The sequence below is a fragment of the Grampus griseus genome (genome assembly GCF_964374135.1).
Source record: "Grampus griseus genome assembly, chromosome: 18".
Lineage (NCBI taxonomy): Eukaryota > Metazoa > Chordata > Mammalia > Artiodactyla > Delphinidae > Grampus > Grampus griseus.
The window spans coordinates 58,047,830-58,073,694 of NC_139012.1; the positions used below are offsets into that span (position 1 = coordinate 58,047,830).

The following is a 25,865-nucleotide window of genomic DNA, read 5'->3' on the forward strand; positions in this document are numbered from 1 at the left end:
TCTTTCGTTATGTCTCTTCCCTTACTGCCTGACAGAACGCAACGTCTGATTCGTTTTACTCCTCCAGTCAAACCACTAGCACCACTACTTTGCCCAACCCTTTCATCCCCCTTCAGGATTTTACTAGTCGAATTGTTTTAACTTTATCTGGAAATAGTTGTGGAAATGACTGCGATTACGTTAACACTATAACATGGAAACACTGGTTTATCAACATTTTATATGCTTTATTGAAAGTTGACAAGTGCAACAGTTAAATACAGTGACACCTTACAACTGTGTAGAGAACATGCACAGAAACATATGCAGGTAACTACTATACAGGTAATATGCAGAAACCCCTACTGGGAAATCCATTTCATTAGCTAGAACTAATCATATTTCAAAGTATTCAACCAGCTCAATCGAAAGACTTCGGTGAACCGGGACTGACTTCAAGATATTCAGCAGCTGGAAGATTTCAGATTACACAAAGTGACCAACTGTGCCAAATTCTTAAAATCTCTTTAGGTAGGTGTGTTTTTCTTCATGTATTATTTTTTACGTAGATCTCTATATAAAAGACAACCCACACCTCTTCAGACAGCCAATGAAACATCTAAATTGCAATCTGTACAACCTAAATAGTACAGTCCTCTATTGTACAAAAGTTACACTACATACACAAATATACAATAAGCAAAACAACCTTCAGGGTAAGATAGCCTAGATCCCAGCTACCTGTCACCGTTCAGTCACGCTAATAGTTTTGTGTCATCCACTGTTTTGGAAAGAGGCACAGTACTATTGGTTTTTATGAGTGTTGGTGACAGTCGTCATTTGTACAATGAACTATGTTTCTCCTCATCTGAGGTGAGACTAAGCTTCACTCTTGACTTTCACCTCCCCTTCCAGTTCCTGGGGGGGGAGAGGAGAGAGAGGAGAGTCCAGTGGTGCTGCACTGCTTCGGAACCCCATGGAGCACGCCACGTGCAAGCAGGAAGAACTCTTGTAAGTGGGGGTGGGGAGCAGGGGAGGGATGGAAAGGCACACAGCTCCTCAGCATGAATGAAACCGTTTCTCACGGATCTGCCAAGCTGCATGAGGTCCCAGTATATCCATGCTAATTCTCTCATTAACCTTTAATTCACCCAACTTAAGAAATTTCTTCAAGCCGAAAGCATATGAGTGTTTAACACTGGAAAAAAGAGATAATGGCATATGTCAGTCTCACGTCTCTTTTGCAGCGAGCAATGAAATGGGTGACGGTGGACGCGGACGCCCCCCAGTCCATCTTCTCCGGTCGGTTCAGTTCAGACAGCAGCAGCCAGTTCCGCGGCGGCACAGGAGGCTACGCGGTTGGTCCTGAGCCCTGGGACGCTGCCTGGGCTGGGGGCTGTGTGGTCCCCTGTGGCTGTGTGCTGGCAGCGGGGGAGCCAGTCTGCAGCTGAGCCTGGAACTGGGCAAGCTGCTCGGGACTGGCCAGTGTCTTCAGCAGATTGTTCTCCTGCTCCAGCTGGGAATTTTTCTCTATTAGTTCTTTGATTTGCTCTTTGAGGACCTCCACTTCCTCTCTAACCGCATACATCAAATGGCTTTTCACCAGATCCTGAAAGGGAGAGAGAGAGGAGAGGAAAAAAAAAGGTTTAACTTTCTCTTTACTGTTCCCCGGACTCTGAATTTCTAAAGCATCATTTTGCGGGGCTCTCCCTAACCATTTACATATCCAGCCCTTAGAGCTCATTTAACAGGCCCTAGGGGAGATCTACGGAATACAACCACAACTGTACAATACTTCACTTTAACGTCTAAGTCATCAAGCCTTTTTAAAGCCTTTGCTTTCCTTGCAGCCATTGGCCAGGAATGCCTACGCTCAAGTTTCCTATTCGAGATGGCAAAATGCACTGGGGCTCTGGGGCTCCGTGCAAAAGCCCGGCCCAGGGATGTCCAGCCCCGGAGCAACGGTAGCCGCGTCCCCGCCCCCAAGTCCCTCCCTCCGCCCGCCAGACCGCCTCCCTCAGCACCGGCTGCAGCCAGTTCCTACAGAGCGTGTTGCCGCATTTTCCTCCCTCCCCCCATCCCCCCCTCTTTCGTGATTAAGCTGACATCACAGAAACCTGGGCAGCCGTTGCAGCCAATGGGCGCTCGAGTTATTTATAGCTCCGAATTAAAGGTTCGGAGTTTGCCTAGCAACAGTGGGCAGAGAATCCCGTGAGAAGAGCCACAGGCGCTGCTCCAATAACAAAGAACGGCCAAGGCGGAAATAAAAAATAGGAGAAAACCAGGCGCAGGCTGAGAAGGCGAAACTTTTCTCCGGTTCTTTTTCATTGTGCAGTAGCCTCCATCACTGGGGATCCGTTTGGACCCGGTGTAGGAGGCCCCTTCCGGAGATCCCCACTTCTGTGGCCCTCCCCCCTCCCGGCTCCCCGGTAAACCTTAGGATTCCTAGTAAAGCCACATCACTAGAGAGGAGCTCACGACCTGAGGACACGCCAGGCCAGCGCTTTCCTAGCAATTCCCCAGCAAAAAGGGGGACCTCCGCCAAAATCCCGACGGCTGTGTGAAATCGGTCCCGGAAAGAACATCGAATACCCTCAGGGCCCCTTTCTCTCTCCTGAGCAGCTGTGGTATGTGGCTTCACGCTAGCAGAATGGAGACAGTGCCGGCATTTCTAGATGTATGGAGAGCAATCATCAGTTTAACTGTGGATGCGCTTGTTCCATCCCAAGACACCTCGCTTTTTGTACTGTGCCCACGTTTAGTACAAACGATTTTTAATCAGTACATACCATAGCTTGCTCGATTTTGTTGTCAATAGCTACCACACTTGCACCAGAAGAGCTGAAAAGGAAAAAAAAAATCGATCAATGGAATCTATCTTAAACATCCAAGACAAAAAGGATTTCCCAATTCCGTGATGTTACTAGCATCATTTTTTCAATATTCTCTAATGCTATGTAATATATCACCCTCCAGAACACACCAGCCACTCTTTTACTAATGAATATCCAGACATTTCCCAATTTTAGTGAGCCACAAAGGCTAAATTACATAATGTGGTAAAAGCCTGTTCTCTGGCCAGACCTGCAAAGAGAAGGCTATTCTGCACATTTCAAAAAGCAACATCCATGTCACCGTAGCCTCTCAGCAATGGACAAAGGAATTCGCCAGGCTATCTTTCACCTGCATTATTACAAGTATCTCACGAGTAAATTTTTAAAAAACTATCCCAGCCGACATTTACCTATTGTCAAGTCTCACAGAGGCGTTTTCAGTCCCGAGCAAGGATGACAAGAAAGAAATAGAAAAATGTCTCAGTTGGTAAACTCCTAGATCCATCGCCACTGGTCTACACCATTGGGATTTCATGCAATTGCAGCCAAAAACACCCTCGCAGGAAAAAAAAAAAAAAAAAAGAGGGAATACGAGCAGCCTTGTTTGAGCTAGATAAAAATCTTCTAGCTTTATGTAGCTCAGGGAGAAACAGAAAACAGCAGCCCTAATTGAAAGAAACCCAGCTTCTGGGGCTTGGCGATTCCGGGAAGATGTAGATCCCACTACCGTGCGGAGAAGGCTCCCACGTCGGCAGCCGGGCTCCACCAGGCTCTAGACTAGGACTCCCAGTCTCCGTGCAAAATATATGCAGGGAAGAGCCGCGCCAATTGGCCAGCACGCCGCTGGAACCGCCCCCTTCTCCCTTCCCCGCCCTCCTCCTCTCTTCCCCGCCTTCCTCACCACCCCGCCCCCAGCCCGGCGATCCGCTCCTCGGGTGGGCTGGCCCAGGCCGCAGTCTAAGGGGCCGGGGTGCGGGCCGCCAAAGCCTACGTGATCAAGGAAAGATGGAGCAGTGCTCCGGCAGAAAACGCCGAGGGGCTCCGAAAAATGCGATTGGGAACCCGCACGTGCTTACGTTTAAGGGAGCCAGACCCCCGTCTCTGGAGCTGCCTGTTCGCGTGGCTGCCGAACGGCGAAAGCTGCTTATTTGCAACCAGACCCGTCTGAGCTACTGAGCATGCCCAGTCCCACCACTAAAGACTTGCAGGAGCCCGAGTGTCTCGATTTCAATTATCTCGTTCTTACAGGCAGCAGTAACTGGAGGATTTTCTAGGCAGTTTTATTTATAAGGATAACACCATACTGTAATAATACTTTTTTTTCCCTTAGCCAGTGAATTTCAGAGGAAAAAAAATCACATTTCCTTTTTGAGAGACTCTACCTTTCCATGAATTTATCGATTACGTGTAGAAACAAAAAACAGTACATATTCTTTGCTAGGCATATACAAATTGAGGCCAAAAGGAAGCCACCAAATGTAATCAGGTGGATCTCAAAATGTCCCTAGAGCCATAAACCTTAAAATTGCACCTCCTTCTTCCATTTATAGCTAGGAAAAAAAAAAAAAAAAATCAATCCACAGGTTGAATCCTACTCACATGGATCTATTTTCACTAAGTCCGTAAGGCAAGTTTTTGGATGTTAAGTGCAATTCCTATAAGCCTCAATCCTTTGAGCCTTCTTACATCAGAGGAACTGAAATACTGTAGGTATATATGTCACCCTGATGGCCACACTGACCAAATAATTCCCTTCTCTAAACTAAAATTAAGAGATCTGGGTGTAAAATAGCTTAACCCGTTACATAATTTCTTCTATTAATTTAAAATATTTGCAAGGATGTATCAATTGAGGTTGCAGTTTAATATACTATAAGTCTAAGGCCTTAAATTCACTTGATTATTACAGGTTATAAACACTTTGCAATTCAATACATTTAAGAAGGTACATTTAAACCTCTACAATACTGCCCTCTAATGGTATAATCCTATAAAAACAGAAAACAAAAAAACTACAAATACTAAAGACTAATCCATAAACAAGTTGTATCATCACAAATAATTCCAACATAAAATCTGACCATAGAACATGTATATGTACATATTCGATTTACACACATATACAAACACACACACATGGAGTCTTTTCTCTCAACCAAGCATTCTCCCTCAAGCAGCATCCTTTAATTTAGGAAATTTTAGTTGCCAGTGGAGCCTCTTAGACATTCTTTGAAGGTGACCCAATGTTGGCAGAGTGCATTTGGCTTTGGAAATTGTCTGAAGTCATTAGGAACCAAATCTGGTGAATGTGGTAGCTAATGAAAGGGCAATTCTCTGTTGGGTTAAAAAAACCAAGGCAGTATCATCCTTTTTCTACTGTAAGGTTCGTATCGTTCTCTAAATTTTAAGGCTTTGCTTTTGAATAACAAGTGATATTCAAATATGTGTTGGCATATTTATAATTTACAAAAATTAAATATATATTATCTCATGATACAAATTTTGGAAAGGCACCCATTTTTAGTAAAAGGAAACAGAGTAAATGGAACCTCAAAAATCATAATTTGGGAAGCAGACACGTGGTCTCCATGTCTATGAATGCTAGGCACAATTATTACTTACTACACGGTAGTTTCTATATTTTGAAAGTTACAGTGATCACTAAAACTGTCTATGTGATTAAGTCGTTTATATGTTTAAACGGAATGCCAACTGCACAGGAAAAATTAAAGCATCGCTTAAGCTGCAATCAAGAGCTTACAAAAACAAAACTCTAAGGTCATATAAAGAAATGAATTTTAAATTCCCACTGAAGTTTAAGAAGATTACTAAATTAACTGGATTTTATTTATTGGAAGAAAAGCACATGTTGCTGAATTAGCATACGTGCTACCAATATGCAGAAGTGATTGAATTGGAATCCAGGTAAAAAGGCTCTTAGGCAAAACAGAGCAGAATAGAAAAATAAAATCAATAGCAAAGAACCACCCCAATCTCAAATGTCCAGGCTTTTTCCTGTGCTCCAGATTCTTGAAAACAAAGATACAAGTTGGCTATGTTTTCATTTCATTCATTTCAACTGATCATCCAAATATTAAGCTACAGAAGCCAATATCTGAACCACAGTCTGTTTACACCATATCTCCACAGCAGGACGTTATGGTCATCATCAATACTTTGCTATTTTAGATACACTTGCAGGGAACATCCTTGTACATATATCCTTGAATGTTTGTAATCTATTTCTGGAGAATTTGCTGGGCTAAAAGATATACAAGCAAAAATATGATTAGAAATCTATTTCTCTTCCTATCTTTCACATAAATGGGCTAGATTCCTTTAAGATGGATTTTTATATGAAAACTGAAAAGACGTAATTTCAAAAAGAAGGTAAAGAAATTGGAGGAAATCTCTATAGAGGAAAACCCATGGGTCAGAAACGTCTGAGGCCCAAATAGCTAAAATTACTTTCTAGCCATTACAAAAGTTTCTTCCATTTCCAAAATAGAACATCTGTGAGTCTAGTGCCCTGAGCTTAACCAAGACCAGCTGATAGGACAGGATAAATACTCCCATGCCTCTAGGAGAGACCCCTAAAGGCATGGATAATACTGGTCACCTTCAGGCACTGGGCAGAGATCAGGAGGTCTCACTCTGCTGGGGAATCCGGAGTACAGGAAAAAGCCTGGACATTTGAGATCAGGGTGGTTCTTTGAGGTGGATTTTGTTGTTCTATTCTGTTCTGTTTTGCCTAAGAGCCTTTTTACCTGGACTCCAATCCAATCACTTCTGCACATTGGTAGCATGTATGCTGGTTCAGTAACATCTGCTTTTCTTCCAAACTTGATCTGTCTTGGCCAATATAGGTACAGTTGGGGATCCACCACTCAAATAGGATAACCTGTTTCTCCCTGCGTCCAAACTCCTTGCAAATCTAAAGTGACTGCCAGGGAAGAAGCTAAAGCACATCACTGCGAGCCAGACCAAATCACTGCTGCCTAGGGACCCCCTTTCCTGGTTTACTCTTACTAGGCGCTGGGATTAGGGTTACCAGGGTTAGCAAATGAAACTTCAGGACTCCCAGTTAAAGCTGAGTTGCAGATAAGCAACAAATAATGTTTTAGTGTTTGGGTCCCACACACTGTTGGAACAAGAAAGAATGCCAAAGAAATCCAAACAGAAAAATTCAACCATATTTTAAATTTCCTTCATTTCCAAAGAAGAGGTGGAAGATAAAGTTCAGAAAATCCTCCCAAAAGTAGAACAGAAAAGAGATGGAATTGTGAGACACAAGAGACTTAAAAGGATCAATCTAGGAGGTCCGACATCAAAATAGCATGAACTCCAAAAATAGAGAACAGAGGGAAGAAAATTATCAAAGAAATAATTTAAGAATTTTTCTAGAACGGAAGGGCACAAGTCTCCAGATTAAATCAGATGACCAGACGGCTACCACAATCAGTGAAGAGAGCTCTACCCCAAAGCACATCATCACAAGACTGAAGATCACTCAGGACAGAGAAGATCCTAAGAGCGTCCAAACAGAAAAAAACAAGGTACAAACACAGGTACTAGTATCAGAATCTGCTGGCTGCCAGGAAACAATGGAGAAAATGTCTATAAAATTCTAGGAGAGAAAGGTTTTTCACTTGGCCAAATCATTTACGTGTAAATGTAGACTAAGAACATTTTCAGACATTTCAGACACCAGTATGGAGGAGCAAATCAAGGAAAAAGCGTTTACAGCAAGATGAATAAGTTCTAGAGATCTGCTGTACAATCTTGAACCTGAAGTCAACAATACTGTGTTGGTATTTGTTAAACTTTTAGAGGGTGGGTCTCAGGTTAAGTCTTCTTACCACAATAAAATAAAATTTAAAAAATATAAGAAATATTGTATATTCCAAAAGAAAAAAAAAGAAGAAGGGAAACATGAACCAGGGACTCAAATGCTGGAGAGAAGGAAGGGAATTAACAGGATGATGGGGGGAATTCCCTGGTGGTCTAGTCGTTAGGATTCCGTGCTTCCACTGCATGGGGCACAGGTTCGATCCCTGGTTGTGGAAGTAAGATCCCGCATGCTGTGCAGCACAGCCAAAAAAAAAAAAAGCAGGATGATGGGGGAAGGAAATCTGGGGACGACAGGTGCTAATAAGCAAGCCTTAGCAGCAACAGGTATGTAACCATGTGGGAAGTGGGAACCTTTGGGAGGCAGCACTTGGGTGGGAATAATCAGAGACAGGATCTAATACATTTGAGCATTTGCAGGGGCAGGGGGTGGTACAGCCAGGTATGGGACAGATCTAATGGAGCAACTAGATAAGTTCAAAGACAGTTTTACAGAAAACAGAAAAAGAAAGAAAGAAAAAGTTACGCTCATAAATAAAATTTACATGACTATATTCGTTCTTAACACTTTCTACTTATTTAACTTTAAAAAGTTAAATTAACTTTATTGGGAAGCTGGTGGGAAGAAGAAATGTGTGAGGGAAGAAAAAAACTGTGGTAAGAATGGTTTAAAAATGCTAAATCCTGGGCTTCCCTGGTGGTGCAGTGGTTGAGAGTCCACCTGCCGATGCAGGGGACATGGGTTCGTGCCCTGGTCCGGGAAGATCCCACATGCCGCAGAGCGGCTGGGCCCGTGAACCATGGCCGCTGAGCCTGCGCGTCCAGAACCTATGCTCTGCAACGGGAAAGGCCACAACAGTGAGAGGCCCGCGTACCGCAAAATAAATAAATAAATAAATAACTGTTAAATCCTTATCTACCACGGCTTGATTATAAAATATCTACAATTGAAAAAGCAAGAATAACTATATCAATATGACATGGACATCTGTGGGTAAATATGAGAAAGCAAAAAAAAGTGGCTGCCTCAGGAATAGACTGGGAGACGGGAAAAAAGGAAACTGCTAATATTTTTTTTCTATTCACTCTATCTTTAGGTATGTACAATTTTTTAAAGTAAAAGAGAGAGGATGGAGAGGGCAGACAGCAGAAGCAAGAAGAGCTACAATCCTGCAGCCTGTGGACCAAAAATCACATTCACAGAAAGACAGACAAGATGAAAAGGCAGAGGGCTATGTACCAGATGAAGGAACAAGATAAAACTCCAGAAAAACAACTAAATGAAGTGGAGATAGGCAACCTTCCAGAAAAAGAATTCAGAATAATGATAGTGAAGATGATCCAGGACCTCGGAAAAAGAATGGAGGCAAAGATCCAGAAGATGCAAGAAATGTTTAACAAAGACCTAGAAGAATTAAAGAACAAACAAACAGAGATGAACAATACAATAACTGAAATGAAAACTACACTAGAAGGAATCAATAGCAGAATAACTGAGGCACAAGAACGGATAAGTGACCTGGATGACAGCATGGTGGAATTCACTGCTGTGGAACAGAATAAAGAAAAAAGAATGAAAAGAAATGAAGACAGCCTAAGAGACCTCTGGGACAACATTAAACGCAACAACATTCGCATTATAGGGGTCCCAGAAGGAGAAGAGAAAGAGAAAGGACCAGAGAAAATATCTGAAGAGATTAGAGTTGAAAACTTCCCAACCTGGGAAAGGAAATAGCCACCCAAGTCCAGGAAGCGCAGCAAGTCCCATACAGGATAAACCCAAGGAGAAACACGCCGAGACACATAGTAATCAAATTGCCCAAAATTAAAGACAAAGAAACATTATTGAAAGCAGCAAGGGAAAAACAACAATATACAAGGGAACTCCCATAAGGTTAACAGCTGATTTCTCAGCAGAAACTCTACAAGCCAGAAGGGAGTGACATGATATACTTAAAGTGATGAAAGGGAAGAACCTACAACCAAGATTACTCTACCCGAGAAGGATCTCATTCAGATTCGACACAGAAATCAAAAGCTTTACAGACAAGCAAAAGCTAAGAGAATTCAGCACCACCAAACCAGCTCTACAACAAATGCTAAAGGAAATTCTCTAAGTGGGAAACACAAGAGAAGAAAACGACCTACAAAAACAAACCCAAAACAATTAAGAAAATGGTCATAGGAACATACATATCAATAATTACCTTAAATGTGAATGGATTAAACGCTCCAACTAAAAGAAACAGGCTTGCTGAATGGATACAAAAACAAGACCCACATATATGCTGTCTACAAGAGACCCACTTCAGACCTAGGGACACATACAGACTGAAAGTGAGGGTATGGAAAAAGATATTCCATGCAAATGGAAATCAAAAGAAAGCTGGAGTAGCAATACTCATATCAGATAAAACAGACTTTAAAATAAAGAATGTTACAAGAGACAAGGAAGGACACTACATAATGATCAATGGATCAATCCAAGAAGAAGATATAACGATTATAAATATATATGCACCCTACATAGGAGCACCATGATACATAAGGCAACTGCTAACAGCTATAAAAGAGAAAATCGACAGTAACACAATAATAGTGAGGGACTTTAACACCTCACTTACACCAATGGACAGATCAGCCAAAATGAAAATAAATAAGGCAACAGAAGCTTTAAATGACACAATAGACCAGATAGATTTAACTGATATTTACAGGACATTCCATCCAAAAACAGCAGATTACACTTTCTTCTCAAGTGCGCACAGAACATTCTCCAGGATAGATCACATCTTGGGTCACAAATCAAGCCTCAGTAAATTTAAGGAAATTGAAATCATATCAACTATCTTTTCTGACCACAACTATGAGATTAGAAATGAATTACAGTGAAGAAAACGTAAAAAACAACAAAACATGGAGGCTAAACAATATGTTACTAAATAACCAAGAGATCACTGAAGAAATCAGAGAGGAAATCAAAAAATACCTAGAGACAAATGACAATGAAAACACGACGATCCAAAACCTATAGGAGGCAGCAAAAGCAGTTCTAAGAAGGAAGTTTATAGCTATACAAGCCTACCTCAAGAAACAAGAAAAATCTCAAATAAACAATCTAACCTTACAGCTAAAGGAACTAGAGAAAGAAGAACAAACAAAACCCAAAGTTAGCAGAAGGAAAGAAATCATAAAGATCAGAGCAGAAATAAATGAAATAGAAACAAAGAAAACAATAGCAAAGATCAATAAAACTAAAAGCTGGTTCTTTGAGAAGATAAGCAAAATTGATAAACCATTAGCCAGACTCATCAAGAAAAAGAGGGAGAGGACTCAAATCAATAAAATTAGAAATGAAAAAGGAGACGTTACAACAGACACTGCAGAAATACAAAGCATCATAAGAGACTACTAGAAGCAACTCTATGCCAATAAAATGGACAACCTGGAAGAAATGGACAAATTCTTAGAAAGGTGTAACCTTCCAAGACTGAACCAGGAAGAATTAGAAAATATGAACAGACCAATCACAAGTAATGAAATTGAAACTGTGATAAAAAATCTTCCAACAAACAAAAGTCCAGGACCAGATGGCTTCACAGGTGAATTCTATCAAACATTTAGAGAAGAGCTAACACCCATGCTTCTCAAACTCTTCCAAACAATTGCAGAGGAAGGAACACTCCCAAACTCACTCTATTAGGCCACCATCACCCTGATACCAAAACCAAAGATACTCCAAAAAAAGAAAATTACAGACCAATATCACTGATGAATATAGATGCAAAAATCCTCAACAAAATACTAGCAAACAGAATCCAACAACACATTAAAAGGATCATACACCATCATCAAGGGGGATTTATCCCAGGGATGCAAGGATTCTTCAATGTATACAAATCAATCAATGTGATACACCATATTAACAAATTGAAGAAGAAAAACCATATGATCATCTCAATAGATGCAGAAAAAGCTTCTGACAAAATTCAGCATCCATTTATGATAAAAACTCTCCAGAAAGTGGGCATAGAGGGAACCTACCTCAACATAATAAAGGCCATATACGACAAACCCACAGCAAACATCATTCTCAATGATGAAAAACTGAAAGCATTTCCTCTAAGATCAGGAACAAGACAAGGATGTCCACTCTCACCACTATTATTCAACATCGTTTTGGAAGTCCTAGCCACGGCAATCAGAGAAGAAAAAGAAATAAAGGAATACAAATTGGAAAAGAAGAAGTAAAGCTGTCACTGTGTGCAGATGACATGATACTATACATAGAGAATCCTTAAAATGCCACCAGAAAACTACTAGAGCTAATCAATGAATTTAGTTAAGTTTCAGGATACAAAATTAATGCACAGGAATCTCTGGCATTCCTATACACTAATGATGAAAAATCTGAAAGAGAAATTAAGGAAACACTCCCATTTACTACTACAACAAAAAGAATAAAATATCTAGGAATAAACCTACCTAGGGAGACAAAAGACCTGTATGCAGAAAACTATAAGACACTGCTGAAAGAAATTAAAGATGATACCAACAGATGGAGAGATATACCATATTCTTGGATTGGAAGAATCAACATTGTGAAAATGACTATACTACCCAAAGAAATCTACAGATTCAATGCAATCCCTATCAAATCATTACTGGCATTTTTTACAGAACTAGAACAAAAAATTTTAAAATTTGTATGGAGACACAAAAGACCCCAAATAGCCAAAGCAGTCTTGAGGGAAAAACATGTAGCTGGAGGAATCAGACTCTCTGACTTCAGACTATTATACAAAGCTACAGTAATCAAGACAATATGGTACTGGCACAAAAACAGACACAAAGATCAACGGAAAAAGATAGAAAGCCCAGAGATAAACCCACGCACCTATGGTCAACTAATCTATGCCAAAGGAGGCAAGCATATACAATGGAGAAAAGACAGTCTCTTCAATAAATGGTGCTGGGAAAACTGGACAGCTACATGTAAAAGAATGAAATTAGAACACTCCGTAACACCATACACAAAAATAAACCCCAAATGGATTAGAGACCTAAATGTAAGACCAGACACTATAAAACTCTTAGAGGAAAACACAGGAAGAATACTCTTTGATATAAATCACAGCAAGATCTTTTTTGACCCACCTCCTAGATTAATGGAAATGAAAACAAAAATAAACAAATGGGACCTAATGAAACTTCAAAGCTTTTGCACAGCAAAGGAAACCATAAACGAGACCAAAAAACAACCCTCAGAATGGGGGAAAATATTTGCAAATGAATCAATGGACAAAGGATTAATCTCCAAAATATATAAACAGCTCATGCAGCTCAGTATTAAAGAAACAAACAACCCAATCCAAAAATGGGCAGAAGACCTAAATAGACATTTCTCCAAAGGAGACATACAGATGGCCAAGTAGCACATGAAAAGCTGCTCAACATCACTAATTATTAGAGAAATGCAAATCAAAACTACAATGAGGGATCACCTCACACCAGTTAGAATGGGCATCATCAGAAAATCTACAAGCAACAAATGCTGGAGAGGGTGTGGAGAAAAGGGAACCCTCTTGCACTGTTGGTGGGAGTGTAAATTGATACAGCCACTATGGAGAACAGTATGGAGGTTCCTTAAAAAACTAAAAATAGAATTACCATATGACCCAGAAATCCCACTACTGGGCATATACCCAGAGAAAACCATAATTCAAAAAGACACATGCACCCCAATGTTCATTGCAGCACTATTTACAATAGCCAGGTCATGGAAGCAACCTAAATGCCCATCGACAGACGAATGGATAAAGAAAATGTGGTACATATATACAATGGAATATTACTCAGCCATAAAAAGGAACGAAATTGCGTCATTTGTTGAGACGTGGATGGATCTAGAGACTCTCCTACAGAGTGAAGTAAGTCAGAAAGAGAAAAACAAATATCGTATATTAAGCATGTATGTGGAAACTAGAAAAATGGTACAGATGAACCGGTTTGCAGGGCAGAAGTTGAGACACAGATGTGGAGAACAAACGTATGGACACCAAGGGGGGAAAGCCACAGGCGGGGGTGGGGATGGTGGTGTGATAAACTGGGTGATTGGGATTGACATGTATACACTGATGTGTACAAAATGGATGACTAATAAGAACCTGCTGTATAAAAAGATAAATAAAATGCAAAAATTAAAACAAAATAACTAATACTAAACATTCTTTGGGTTATTTGTATGGAAATATGTTAATATAAATGTTTCAGACATTACATGAAATTCCTAAAAATCTTATATGTTCTGGTATAATGTTATAAGTCATAATTCTAGTTATTATTTTAAAATGTATATCTCAGAAATAACTACATTTCCTAGTCAACTGCATTATTATGAACTTTCATCAATCTTTAACCGTGGTCATTTTTAAGTCTTTCGTCATTTACAGGCAGTACTGGGTGTACTCTGATGCTTTTGCAAAAATGTTCCTATAAAAGGGTTTCATCTTCAAGGAATTCATGGAAACGACTCTGACAAGTACAGGTTTCTGGTAACTGACTACACTGCTGAACTGAATGAATAAACATTTTCAGAACTCTAATGGAAAACTGATGAATTCATAAAAGTGCTAACAAAAGATCAAGATGAAAAAAAAATTAATTACATGGGACTGAGTGAACTGATGAGAATCATTATAATTTTTGTGACTTTCTGTTTGAAAAAAGATAAAAAAAGAGAGAGGGTGGGACCTGCAGGGACCGTGCTCCTCTCCTCCCAGGCTTCTGTGGAGCACACGTGAGGAGACTACCCAAGGCTGGGGAAAGAGCCACCCGAAAGAAGCAGGAAGAACAATTTTTGGAAATCACACAGGGCTCGGAATAGTTGGTCTTACCACCAGCCTGGGTTAAAAAAAAAAAAACAAAAACCTTGTAAACGCAGGGCACCAGATATTCAAGGAGGAAAGTCATGAGGAAAAGTTAGTTCTAGACTGAATGGTGTTTTGGTCTTGTGTAAAGCAGTTTAAAAGGAAGCCTTGAAAAGATCAAACTGTTTCCAAGTAACTTATTTTTTTCCCAAAACAAGCCTCGAGGATATTAAATAAAATGCAGCTAGCAACCAATAATTCACAATGTCTGGCATCCAATGAAAAGTACCAGGCATACAAATAAACAGGGAAATATGACTCATAATGAGGAAAATCAATCAATCAAAATGACCCAGATATGACAAAGACGATATAATTTGTAGACAAAGACACTCAAATAATTATTATAACCATATTTTATTTGTTCAAGAAAGTAGAGGTAAACAGCAGCATATTAAATAGAGGTATGAAAGGTATAGAGAAAACCCAAATTAGATTTATGAGGATTAAAAATACAATTTGAGAAGAAAGATATACTGCAGGCGATTAACAGCAGATTAGACAGGGCAGGAGAAATATTAGTGATATATCAGCAATAGAAACTACGCAAAACAAAACAGAGAGGAAAAAAAGCTGAAAAAAAGAACAAAACAAGAAAAGAAGAAAGTATCATTAAACTCTGAAGCAATTTCAAACAACCAAGTAAATCTTTAGTGAAGTCCCTAAAGAAGAGAAGAGGGAAAGGGAGGGGAAAGAATATTTGAAGTGATAACGGCAATTTTCTCCAAATTTTATTTAAAAACAATAAATTCACAGATCCAAGAAGCTAAACAAACTTCAAGCAAGAGAACTGTGAAGAAAATTGCAGCAAGGTGTATCATAATCAAATGGCTTACAACCAGTGATAAAGAGATCATCTTAAAAGCAGCCCAGAGAAAAGAACTAGATCATACACAGAGAAACAAAGATAAGATTGGGAGCAGACTTCTGGTTGACAGAAGACGGTGCAGCAATATCTTTCAAGTGCTGAAAGGAAATTCTGAAAAGCCTGTCTACCTATAAGTCTATGCTCAGTGAAAATATCTGTCAAAAATGAAGATGAAATTCTTTTTCAGACACACGAAAGCTACAAGGATTCGATCACTGGCAGACCTGCACTATAAGAAATTGTGAAGTCAGTCTTTCAGGCAGAAGGAAAATGATACCAGATGGAAGTTGAGGTGTACACAGAAGAATGAAGAGCATCAGAAATGGTAACTATGTAGTTAAATACAAAAGATATTTCCCTTAACTATTTAAATCTCTTTTAAAAGATAAATGACTATTTAAAGCAAAAATAATAACAATATATGAGTGAAGAGGGGATATATCATATGTAGAAGTAAAATGTATGACAAAAAACAACACAGGCCAGGACGGGAGAAGGGAAGGATAGTGCTGTAGGTTCTTATATTACTTGCAAGTAGATGCGGTAAGTTAAAAATGTATGCTACAGACTCTAAGGTAATAACTGAAATAACAATACAATGAGTTACAGCTAATAAGCCAATACAGAAGATATCATGGAATCATTAGAAAAAATACAATCTAAAAGAAGTAGAACGGAAGAAAAGAGGAATAAAGAACAAAATAAAAAGTGAATAGTAAGACAGTCATTCAAACCAACTATAGCAATAATCACATTAAATATAAATGTTCTCAATTAAGTACCTTAATTAAAAGGTACAGATTGTCAGATCAAATAAGAAAAAAACCCAAGACACAACCATTGCTGACTTTAAGAAATAATACTTTAGGACTTCCCTGGTGGTGCAGTGGTTAAGAATCCGCCTGCCAATGCAGGGGGACACGGGTTCCGTTCCAGCCCTGGTCCAGGAAGATCCCACATGCCGCGGAGCAACTAAGCCCGCGCGCCACAACTACTGAGCCTGTGCTCTAGAGCCCATGTGCCACAACTACTGAAGCCCGCACGCCTAGAGCCTGTGCTCCACAACAAGAGAAGCCACCGCAATGAGAAGCCTGCGCACCGCAACATAGAGTAGCCCCTGCTCTCCGCAACCAGCGAAAGCCCGGGCGCAGCAACAAAGACCCAACAGAGCCAAAAATAAACAAACAAATAAATTTATTTTAAAAAAAGAAATATAAAGGCATAATTAGGTAAAATAAGAGGATGGAAGAAGATCCTCTATGTTCAAATAATCAAAAGAACACTGAAGTGGCTATATGATTCAGAGAAAGTGGACTGCAGAGCTAAAATCATTTCATAATGAATAAAAGGGTCAATTCATCATGAGGTCATAAAAATCCTAAATGTTTATACCCTGATAACAGAGCTTCAAATTATATGAAGCAACAAACCGATAGAATTATAAGGAGAAATAGAAAAATCCAAAATTAAAGTTAGAGTTTTCAACGATCCTCCCTCAGTAATTGAAAGACAGTAAGCAGAAAATAAGTAAGGGTACTGAATACTGGAATAACTCTGTCAACCACTTGACCTAACTGTTTTTTGTAGAACGTTCCATCCAATAACAGCAGAATACACATTCATTTCAAGGACACATGGCATTTTTACCATGATAGGCCGTATTCTGAGCCACAAAACAAGTCTCAGTAAATTTAAAAGGGTTCAAATCATACAAAGCATGTTCTATAAACACAATGGAATTAAATTAGAAATCAACTGCAGAAAATCAATTACAGAAAATTATCTGGAAAATCTCCAAATACTTGGAAATAACACATACCTAAATAACCCACGGGGGTCAAATAAAAGGGAAATTGGGAAGTATTTTGAACTGAGTGAAAAGAAAACATGGCATATCAAATTTATTTCAGTAAATATAACAACTTAGATGTAATGGACAAATTCCTAGAAAAACACAAACTACCAAAACTCACTCAAGGAGAAATAGGTAACTAAAATAGTCCACTTTTAAAATTAATTTGTAATTTAAATCTTCCTACCCCAAAAAACTCAGGCCCAGATGGTTTCACTGGTGAATCCTACTAAATATTTAAGGAAGAAACTATTCCGACTCTACACAAACTCTGTTCGAGAAAATTGAAGAGAAAACACTTCCCACCTCATTCTACAAGGCCAGCATAACCCTAATACTAAAATCAGGCAGACATTATTTTAAAAAAAGGGAAAAAAAAATTACAGACCAATAGCCCTAATGAACAGAGACGCAAAAGTTCTTTAAAGATTTTTGGCAACTTGAATCCAACTATATATAATAAGAGTAATAAATACATCAGGACCAAATGGCATTTATCCTGAGAATGCAAGGTAAACATTCAAAAGTCAATGTGATTCACTATATCAACAGACTAAAGAAGAAAAAGTACAGGGTCATCTCAATAGTTGCAGAAAAAGCAATCTGACAAAATACAACGTCCATTCATGATAAAAACTCTCAGCAAAACAGGAATCGAAGTTCTTCAACCTGATAAAGGGCATATACAAAAACTATTCAGCTGACATCACACTTAATGGCAAAAGAATGAATGTTTTCCCCCTAAGATTGGAAAAAAGGCAAGAATGTCCACTCTCAGCAATACTGTTCAATATACTGGAGGTAATAGTAATAGGCAGGCAATAAGGCAAAAAAAAAAAGAAAGGAAGGAAGGGACAAAAGAAAGGGCATCCAGAGTAGAAAGAAAAAAATAAAACTATCCTATTAACAGATAATGTGATTGCCTACACAGAAAATCCCAAAGAATGCACAAAAAAAACTACAGGAACTAACAATAAGAATGTTTATCAAGGTCACAGGATATAAGTTCAATCAGAAAAATCAATTATATTCCTACGTATTGGCATGAACAATTAAAAGCTGACATCATAAAAATTTATTTATTTATTTATTTTTGGCCGCGTTGGGTCTTCGTTGCTGTGCGCGGGCTTTCTCTAGTTGCGGCTAGTGGGGGCTACTCTTCGTTGAGGTGTGTGGGCTTCTCATTGCGGTGGCTTCTCTTGTTGTGGAGCACAGGCTCTAGGCGCGCTGGCTTCAGTAGCTGTGGCACTCTGGCTCAGCAGTTGTGGCTCACAGGTTCTAGAGCGCAAGCTCAGTAGCTGTGGCGCACAGGCTTAGCTGCTCCATGGCATGTGGGATCTTCCCGGACCAGGGATAGAACCTATGTCCCCTGCATTGGCAGGTGGATTCTTAACCACTGCGCCACCAGGGAAGTCCAAAAGCTGACATTTTTTTAAAGTTCCATTTATCTCATAAAAATACATGAAATAGATATAAATTTAACAAAATATGTATGAAATCTGTATGCTGAAAACTATAAAACACTGAAGAAAGAAATCCAAGAGAACCAAATAAATGGTGAGATACACTGTGTTCAATTGAAAGACTCAATATTGTTAATATGTCAATTCCCCCTCCCCCAACTAATGTAAAGATTCAATGTAATCCCAATCAAAATTCCAGCAAGACTTCTTATTAAAAAATGACAAAGTGATTCTAAAATGTGTACATAAAAGTAAAAGAAGTGGAATAAGCAAAACAATTTTAGAAGAATAGAGCTGAAGGGCTCCCACTCAAGACTTTCTGTAAAGTAACTCTCATCAAGATAGTGTAGTATTGGTAAAGGGACAGATGTGTAGAGCAACGGAACAGAATAGAGAGGTAAGAAACAGTCCCACGCATATATGGCAAATTGATTTAACAAAGATGTAAAAGTGATTCAGTGCAGAAAGATAATCTTTTCAACAAATAGTCTTGAAACAGCTAGATAGAATATAGAAAACAAAACCCAATTTGATCCATTCCTCCCACCATATGAAATATTGACTTAAAATGGATCAGACTTATATGCAAAATCCAAAACCATAATTCCTTCAGACCTTGGGTTAGGCAAAGACTCCTTGAATGTGACATGAAAAGCACCAACCATAAAAGAGAAAAAAAAATATCAATAAACTGGACTTTATCAAAATGAAGAATTTCTATTGTTTGAAAGACACTGTTACAAGAATGAAAACACAAACTATAGACTGTAATTAAATATTGCAAGTCACACATCTGATAAAGGACCTATATCGAGAATATATAAAGAACTCTTAAAACTCAATAGCAAGAAAACAAACAACCCAATTTTTTAAAAAATGGGCAACAGACACTTTACCAAAGAAGATACATGCTTGGTAAATAGCATATGGAAAAATGGTAAACATCATTAATCATTTCAGAAGTGCAAACTAAAACCATAATGAGATACAGCAACACATCTACCAGAGGGGCTAAAATCTTTCATTTAAAGATGAAACCTAAAAATGTCAACTGTTGACAAGATTGCAGAACAGTTGGAATGCTCATATACTGATGGTGGGAATGCAAAATGGTACAACCACTCTGCACAACAGTTTAGCAGCTGCTTATAAAGTTTGACTCTCCATAAAACCCAATAATCCCAGTCTAAGTCAATAACCTAAGTGAAATGAAATTTATGTTCTCACAGAAATATGTACATAAATGTTTGTGGCTTTATCATCATCACTCAAAACTGGAAACAACCCCAATGTCCTTCAACTGGAGAATGGATTAACAAACGGTGGCACACCTATACCATTTCTTTTTCAGCTATAAAAAGAAATGAACTACTGATACACCTAAGAACATGAATGAATCTCAGATATATTATGGTTAAATGAAAGAAGCCAGACTTAGGCTGCAAACGATGATTCCATTTACAGTGACATTCTAGAAAAGGTAAATCTATAGGCACAAAAAGCAGGTCAGAAGTTGCCAGAGCCTTGGGGCAAGGGAGGGGAGGTTTTTGTAGGCGATGGAACTGTTTCATTTCTTGATTCTGGTGGTGGTACAACCACTGTTTGTTTGTCAAAACCTGAAGAACTGTATACTGAACAGAGAAACTTCACTGAGTTACACTTTAAAAAAATGAAAGAAAAAACGTGGCTGCCTCTAGGTAGCAGGTGAGAGGATGAAAAAAAAAAAAGGAACTGCTAATATTTTTTTCTATTAATTCTACTTGATCTTTATAAATGCACATGTATTTTCTATTGTGGTAAAACACATATAACCTAAAATTTATCAATTTAACCATTTTAAGTGTACAGTTCAGTAGTGTTAAGTATATGCACCTTGTTGTGAAACAGATCTCTAGAACTTTTTCATCTTGCAAATCTGAAACCATACCTATCAAACAATTCCCCGTACCCCTTCCCCACCTCTAGCCCCAGTAGTCATCATTCTACTTTCTGCTTCTATGAATTCACTACTTTAGATACCTATACATGTATTATTTTGATTAAAAATATTTTAAAGTAAAAGCAAAGAGGAAAAATAAGCTACTAAAAAAGTTATAGGGACCTCCCTGGTGGCGCAGTGTCTAAGGGTCCGCCTGCCGACACAGGGAACACGGCTTCGATCCCTGATCCAGGAGGATCCCACATACCGTGTAACAACTAAGCCCGGGCGCCACAGCTACTGAGCCTGTGCTCTAGAGCCCGCGAGCCACAACCACTGAAGCCTGTGTGCCACAACTGCTGAAGCCCACGGGCCTGGAGCCCGTGCTCCGCGACGAGAGAGGCCGCCGCAGCGAGAAAGCCATGCGCTGCAGCGAGGAGTGGCCCCCACTCGCCTCAACTGGAGAGGGCCTGCGCGCAGCAGCGAGGACCCAACGCAGCCAAAAATAAATACGTAAATAAATAAGTAAATGAAAACATAAATAAATAAATAAAAAGAAAAAAAGAAGTTATAATCTAAGGACTTGAATACTTTAATTGATAAGACCTAAAAATGTCTACTTTAGACTAATTAACTGCTCTATAATCATTTGAAATGTATTTTTGAGTTTGATTTTTTTTTTTTTTTCCGATACGCGGGCCTCTCATTATTGTGGTCTCTCCCGTTGCGGAGCACAGGCTCCAGATGCGCAGGCTCAGCGGCCATGGCTCACGGGCCCAGCCGCTCCGCAGCGTGTGGGATCTTCCCGGACCGGGGCACGAACCCGTGTCCCCTGCATCGGCAGGCGGACTCTCAACCACTGTGCCACCAGGGAAGCCCAAGTTTGAATTTTAAACTATAATTTTGCTTTGTCTTAAAGCTGCCGAATTTGTTGGTAATTAACCTGCAGGAGAACTAACTCAGGTATATTGATACTACAGGTTCCCTAAATCCCACATGAGGATTAAAAGACTTAACAAATTACTTGCTCACGGTGAGAATTTCAAAAATCCTAACAAAATACTAGCAAATTTAAATATAACCTTTTATTTATTTATACACACACACATATATATATAGCATAAGGCTCTCTATAAATATATTTTTCCTATATCTTTTTGTAGATTTTCTCTCTAAACATTTACTATTACTTTTAAATTATTTTACAATTCTAGAAACAATCTCTGGTTCTTCCATACTTGTCTGCACATGCCTCTGTTTCTCTGCTTTATTTAACATAACTATAATTCCAGAAGAATGCCCCTGTTCTAAAAGAGTAAACAGGATTCAAAGGGTTAACATTCTCCCTTTTCCTTTATATCTTCGTGAAAATAAGCTCCTCAAAGCCAAGTTTCTTCATAAATCACCGCTTTTGCTAAATCATGGTAGATTCTGAAAATCAGAAGCCACGGGCAAAAGGGCATCATAGATTTTGAAACCAAATGATAGCCTACATAAAACATCTGAAGAAGTGACAAGTCGTCCTGATTATGATTTGCTATTTCAAGAACCTCGTGAAAGTCTATCAGAAATGAATACTATTTCTATTTCATTTTTGCACAGCTACGCAAGACAGATGCCTCAAACTTTTCTTTCGCTTTTGAAAAGTAACGAGTTACTTTAAGCTATTTTTTCACGTTAAATTCCATAAGATAACAACAATGATAACCGACAGAGAAAGAAGAGCCAGTGGGAACTAGATTAACCATTCTTCTCTGCACACAGAACCACTTAGGGCCATTAGAGTCGGTCCTTGGTGATCCTCAAACAATAAGATTAAGGTCAACTGTACAGTTTTATTTACAAAGGCGAAGATAAATTCTAGAGGATTACACAGCTCCTGAATTTCTAACGCAGTACAGACTTAGGTAAGCATTAACAAATTGGAAAAGATGACTCTGCGCTAGGAATACTGCATGTTTACCTTCTGCTTTGATCAAGGGACACATTTCCATATTATGGTCTCTCAGAGTCCAGGCTCTGTGACTTTACTGGGGCCCGAGGGTTTCTTTAATTGGTCTGTTCAGAATTTTAGAGCTGAAATCATCTAGTTCTCATTAGAGATCATCTAATTTAGAGATCATCTAGTTCTAATTTCCTTCATCTGTAGGTTTAGAAATTGAAGCTCAAAGACATCGTGTTCTTTTGTACAGCGTTTATCTCATTCACTGTAGGACGGGGCAGAGAACCATCTTCTGATTCAATATGCTGTCCTCTAGACCAGGAATTCCAGATTCATACACAGGGATCTAAACTAAGGAATATTAGTGCGGGAAGAGTAAAGGGGAGATCCCTCCTGCCAATCTCAATGGAACCTCAGTAATCACGTAAAGTTGCCCGTTTTACAGATGAAGAAACTGGCCAGGAGTCTGTGTGGAGACCAAAGCCAGAGCCCCAGGTGGCATATGGGCCCAGCAGCCTGGATGCAGAGTTTCCAGGCATTGTCCTGAGTAGAGATGTTGAACTCTGGTGAAAGCCGGCCCTCACCCGCTTAGTATTATCACCCACCTAGTAGTATTAGATTATGGCGCTGGAGAGGCTGACGGGCACCCAGGCTAGTCCCAGTGCCAATGAGTTCCACAGTCTGAGGAGGTGCTTTCCAACCACTGGGAAGAGGTCCCAGGGTGATGGGGGCCGCCGCAGACACACAGACACAGCCTGCTGACAGGCACGTTACTTTGCAAACGTGCCCAAGATTGATTTTCCAATACCTTTTTCATAAGCCCTGGTAGTTCCTTGGAGAGCCCTCAAGAGCTGTGAGAAGGATCAAAAGGAACCCAAGTGGACCGCAGAGAACAATGTACACTCCTAAAGAAGGCAGGCAGGGAATTCCCTGGCGGTTCAGTGGTTAGGACTCGGCGTTCTCACTGCTGGGAGCCCGGGTTTGATCCCTGGTTGGGGAACTAAGATCCCGCAAGCCGCCTGGAACGGCCAAAAATAAAATAAAATAAAAAAATAAAGAAGGCAGGCAGGCTGTGTCCCCAAGGCCTGCGGCTGAGGCCGAGACTGGTAGGAGGAAGCGGCCTTGTCAGCACATCACGCCCAGACCGTCCAGCTTCCCATCACAGTCCCCACGGATCTTTACTCTTTGTGGACATCACCTGGGATGCCCTTCCCATCTCTCTGCCAGAATGTGACTCTGACGCTGCTACATTCTCCTTCATTCACAAGGAAGAGTGAGAAGACAACATAATGAAAATAACAAAGTACTGCGTGGGCTGCCAAGGCCAGTGGAGTGGGAAATATAAATCCGCAGTGATCATTAGGGTCACTTCTTAGTATCTCAACTCAGTGCCAACCACCGTTAAGGAAACACATCTTAGCTAGGATACGAACTAGAAGAAAAATTTTCTACACGTTAGCTCTTCAGGTGTGCCTTTATTCGTTATTCATACTTATTCAGCACTGAGCACCCACGAAAGGCCAGGAACTTTCGGCTTGGCCCTAAAATTATCAAGATGTATAAGGTATAGTCTCTGCTTTCAGTGACCCAGGGGCACCTGGGGGGTGGGGAGAGGAAGATGTGCGATGCCTGGGACCATGTGGGTAGGATGATTAGCAAAAAGAAGCCAGAGGATGTTTCTGAGAGCAGAAGACTCCCTCTGGGCCTTGAAAAGCAAGGGGAAGTGTCCGGTTGGACCACAGGTACAAAGAGAAGGAGGACCCTCCATGAATGGGGACAGGGCAGGGAAAGCTTGGGTCTCAGAGCATCACGCCGCGTCCCCCGGCCTCTATCAGTGGTTGACCGTGGCTATGGAGCAGGGAAGTCAGGGTCAGTGGTGGGGCGTAAAGAGAAGCAGAAGAAGGAAAAAAAGGCTGCTCCCAGGCTGGGGCCTCAGAGGCCATGGGGTGGAGACTGGACTTTGGTCTGAAGGCAGCAGGGGTCCCCATAAAAGAGTTGTAAGCAGTCAGGTGATGTGACGGGATTTGTGTCTTAGCGAGACCACCCTGACCGCAGTGTACAAGTCTAAAGGAGATGGGATTTGGAGTAAAAGGAAGGAAATAATGAGGACCAGAACCAAGAAGGGGCGGGGACACAGAGAAAAGGGGGAGGGATTCACACGATGTTTTAATCTGCTGATATCTTACTAGTAATGAGGCTGAACATACTTGCTTACTTCTGTTGACCGTTTACTTTTCTCTTCTGTGTGATTGCTGTTGATTTATTTTGCCCATTTTTATAATTTTTTTCTGAGTCATTTTCTTATTTGTAGATAGTCTTTGAACCTTACAAATTTTAACATCTTTCTTTTAAACATTTGATCCAGGAATAACTTTTACAATGTAAATATGAACTAGTATAAACTAGTATAAATTAGAATTGAAATGTCTTCGTAAAAGATACTGTTCTTGGGGCAAAGATATGCAGTGAATAATTGCTGTACATGGTGACAGTCCCCTCCAACAGTTCTTTGGTTTTCTGGAGTTTTATACCATGAATATTATCGTGCTCTTTGTGACTACTTTTAGAATCCAGATTTTTCCGTTTCCTCTGTCTGGTCATTACCTAAAGTGAGTGCTTTACTTGAAATGAGTGGGCATTTGAATTGAGGCAAAAGAGCCTACCAGTGAGTAGTGATTGTATATTTTATTGTTCAGAAAATTAAATCTAATTGCTTCCTCAATCTTTAAAAAAAAAAAAAAGAAGATATTTGGGAGACAGGACTGGCTTACGGGGAGCTAAGGGGGGCTGGAGGACCCCCAGGCTCCTGGGTTACATGAATGGGAGGAGGCAATGCCGTTAACCAGGATGATGCTTAAGTCATGGGGAGGAACTGGATCCGGGAAATAATGGTGAGAGGACACCCTAGGCTATGGGAAATGTGGTCTGGGAACTTAGGAGAGATCTGGCTTGAGAGAAAGATTTGGAAGTTATTAGGTAACAGTAAACAGTCGTCGGGGGGCGGATGAGAATGCACACAGTAATGCATGCAGGAAAGGGACGACGGAGCTGACGGCCGCAAACATCGGGGCAGCCATCCGTCTTGGCAAAGACACCTGGGTTTTCTGTGGGTCTAGGGGACACCACAAAGGCAGCGAGGCTTGAGTCGTTTTGCAAGAACTTTGCCCAGGAGAGCAGCCTACTAGATGCGGAGACCAAGAAGCAAGAGGACGAAGGTGATTTGACTGTGGAG

At 40.1% G+C, this 25,865-nt stretch overlaps 1 protein-coding gene across 4 annotated transcripts in view; it reads right to left on the reverse strand.

Moving 5' to 3' along the window:
- Positions 1 to 217: 217 nt before the first annotated feature.
- Positions 218 to 25,865, reverse strand: part of TSC22D1 (TSC22 domain family member 1) — a 132,795-nt gene continuing 107,147 nt past the window's right edge. For 2 of the 4 annotated variants that reach the window (XM_082675337.1, XM_082675341.1), the window contains 2 exons: positions 2,769 to 2,820; positions 218 to 1,588 (listed from right to left, as the gene is read on the reverse strand). In XM_082675337.1, the coding sequence (XP_082531463.1) occupies positions 1,331 to 1,588; positions 2,769 to 2,820 (310 nt within the window). In that variant the 3' untranslated portion in view covers positions 218 to 1,330. Of the gene's footprint in view, positions 1,589 to 2,768; positions 2,821 to 3,223; positions 3,592 to 3,889; positions 3,976 to 25,865 lie in introns of those variants that run through there. The other 2 variants (XM_082675340.1, XM_082675339.1) reach the window with 2 other exon arrangements.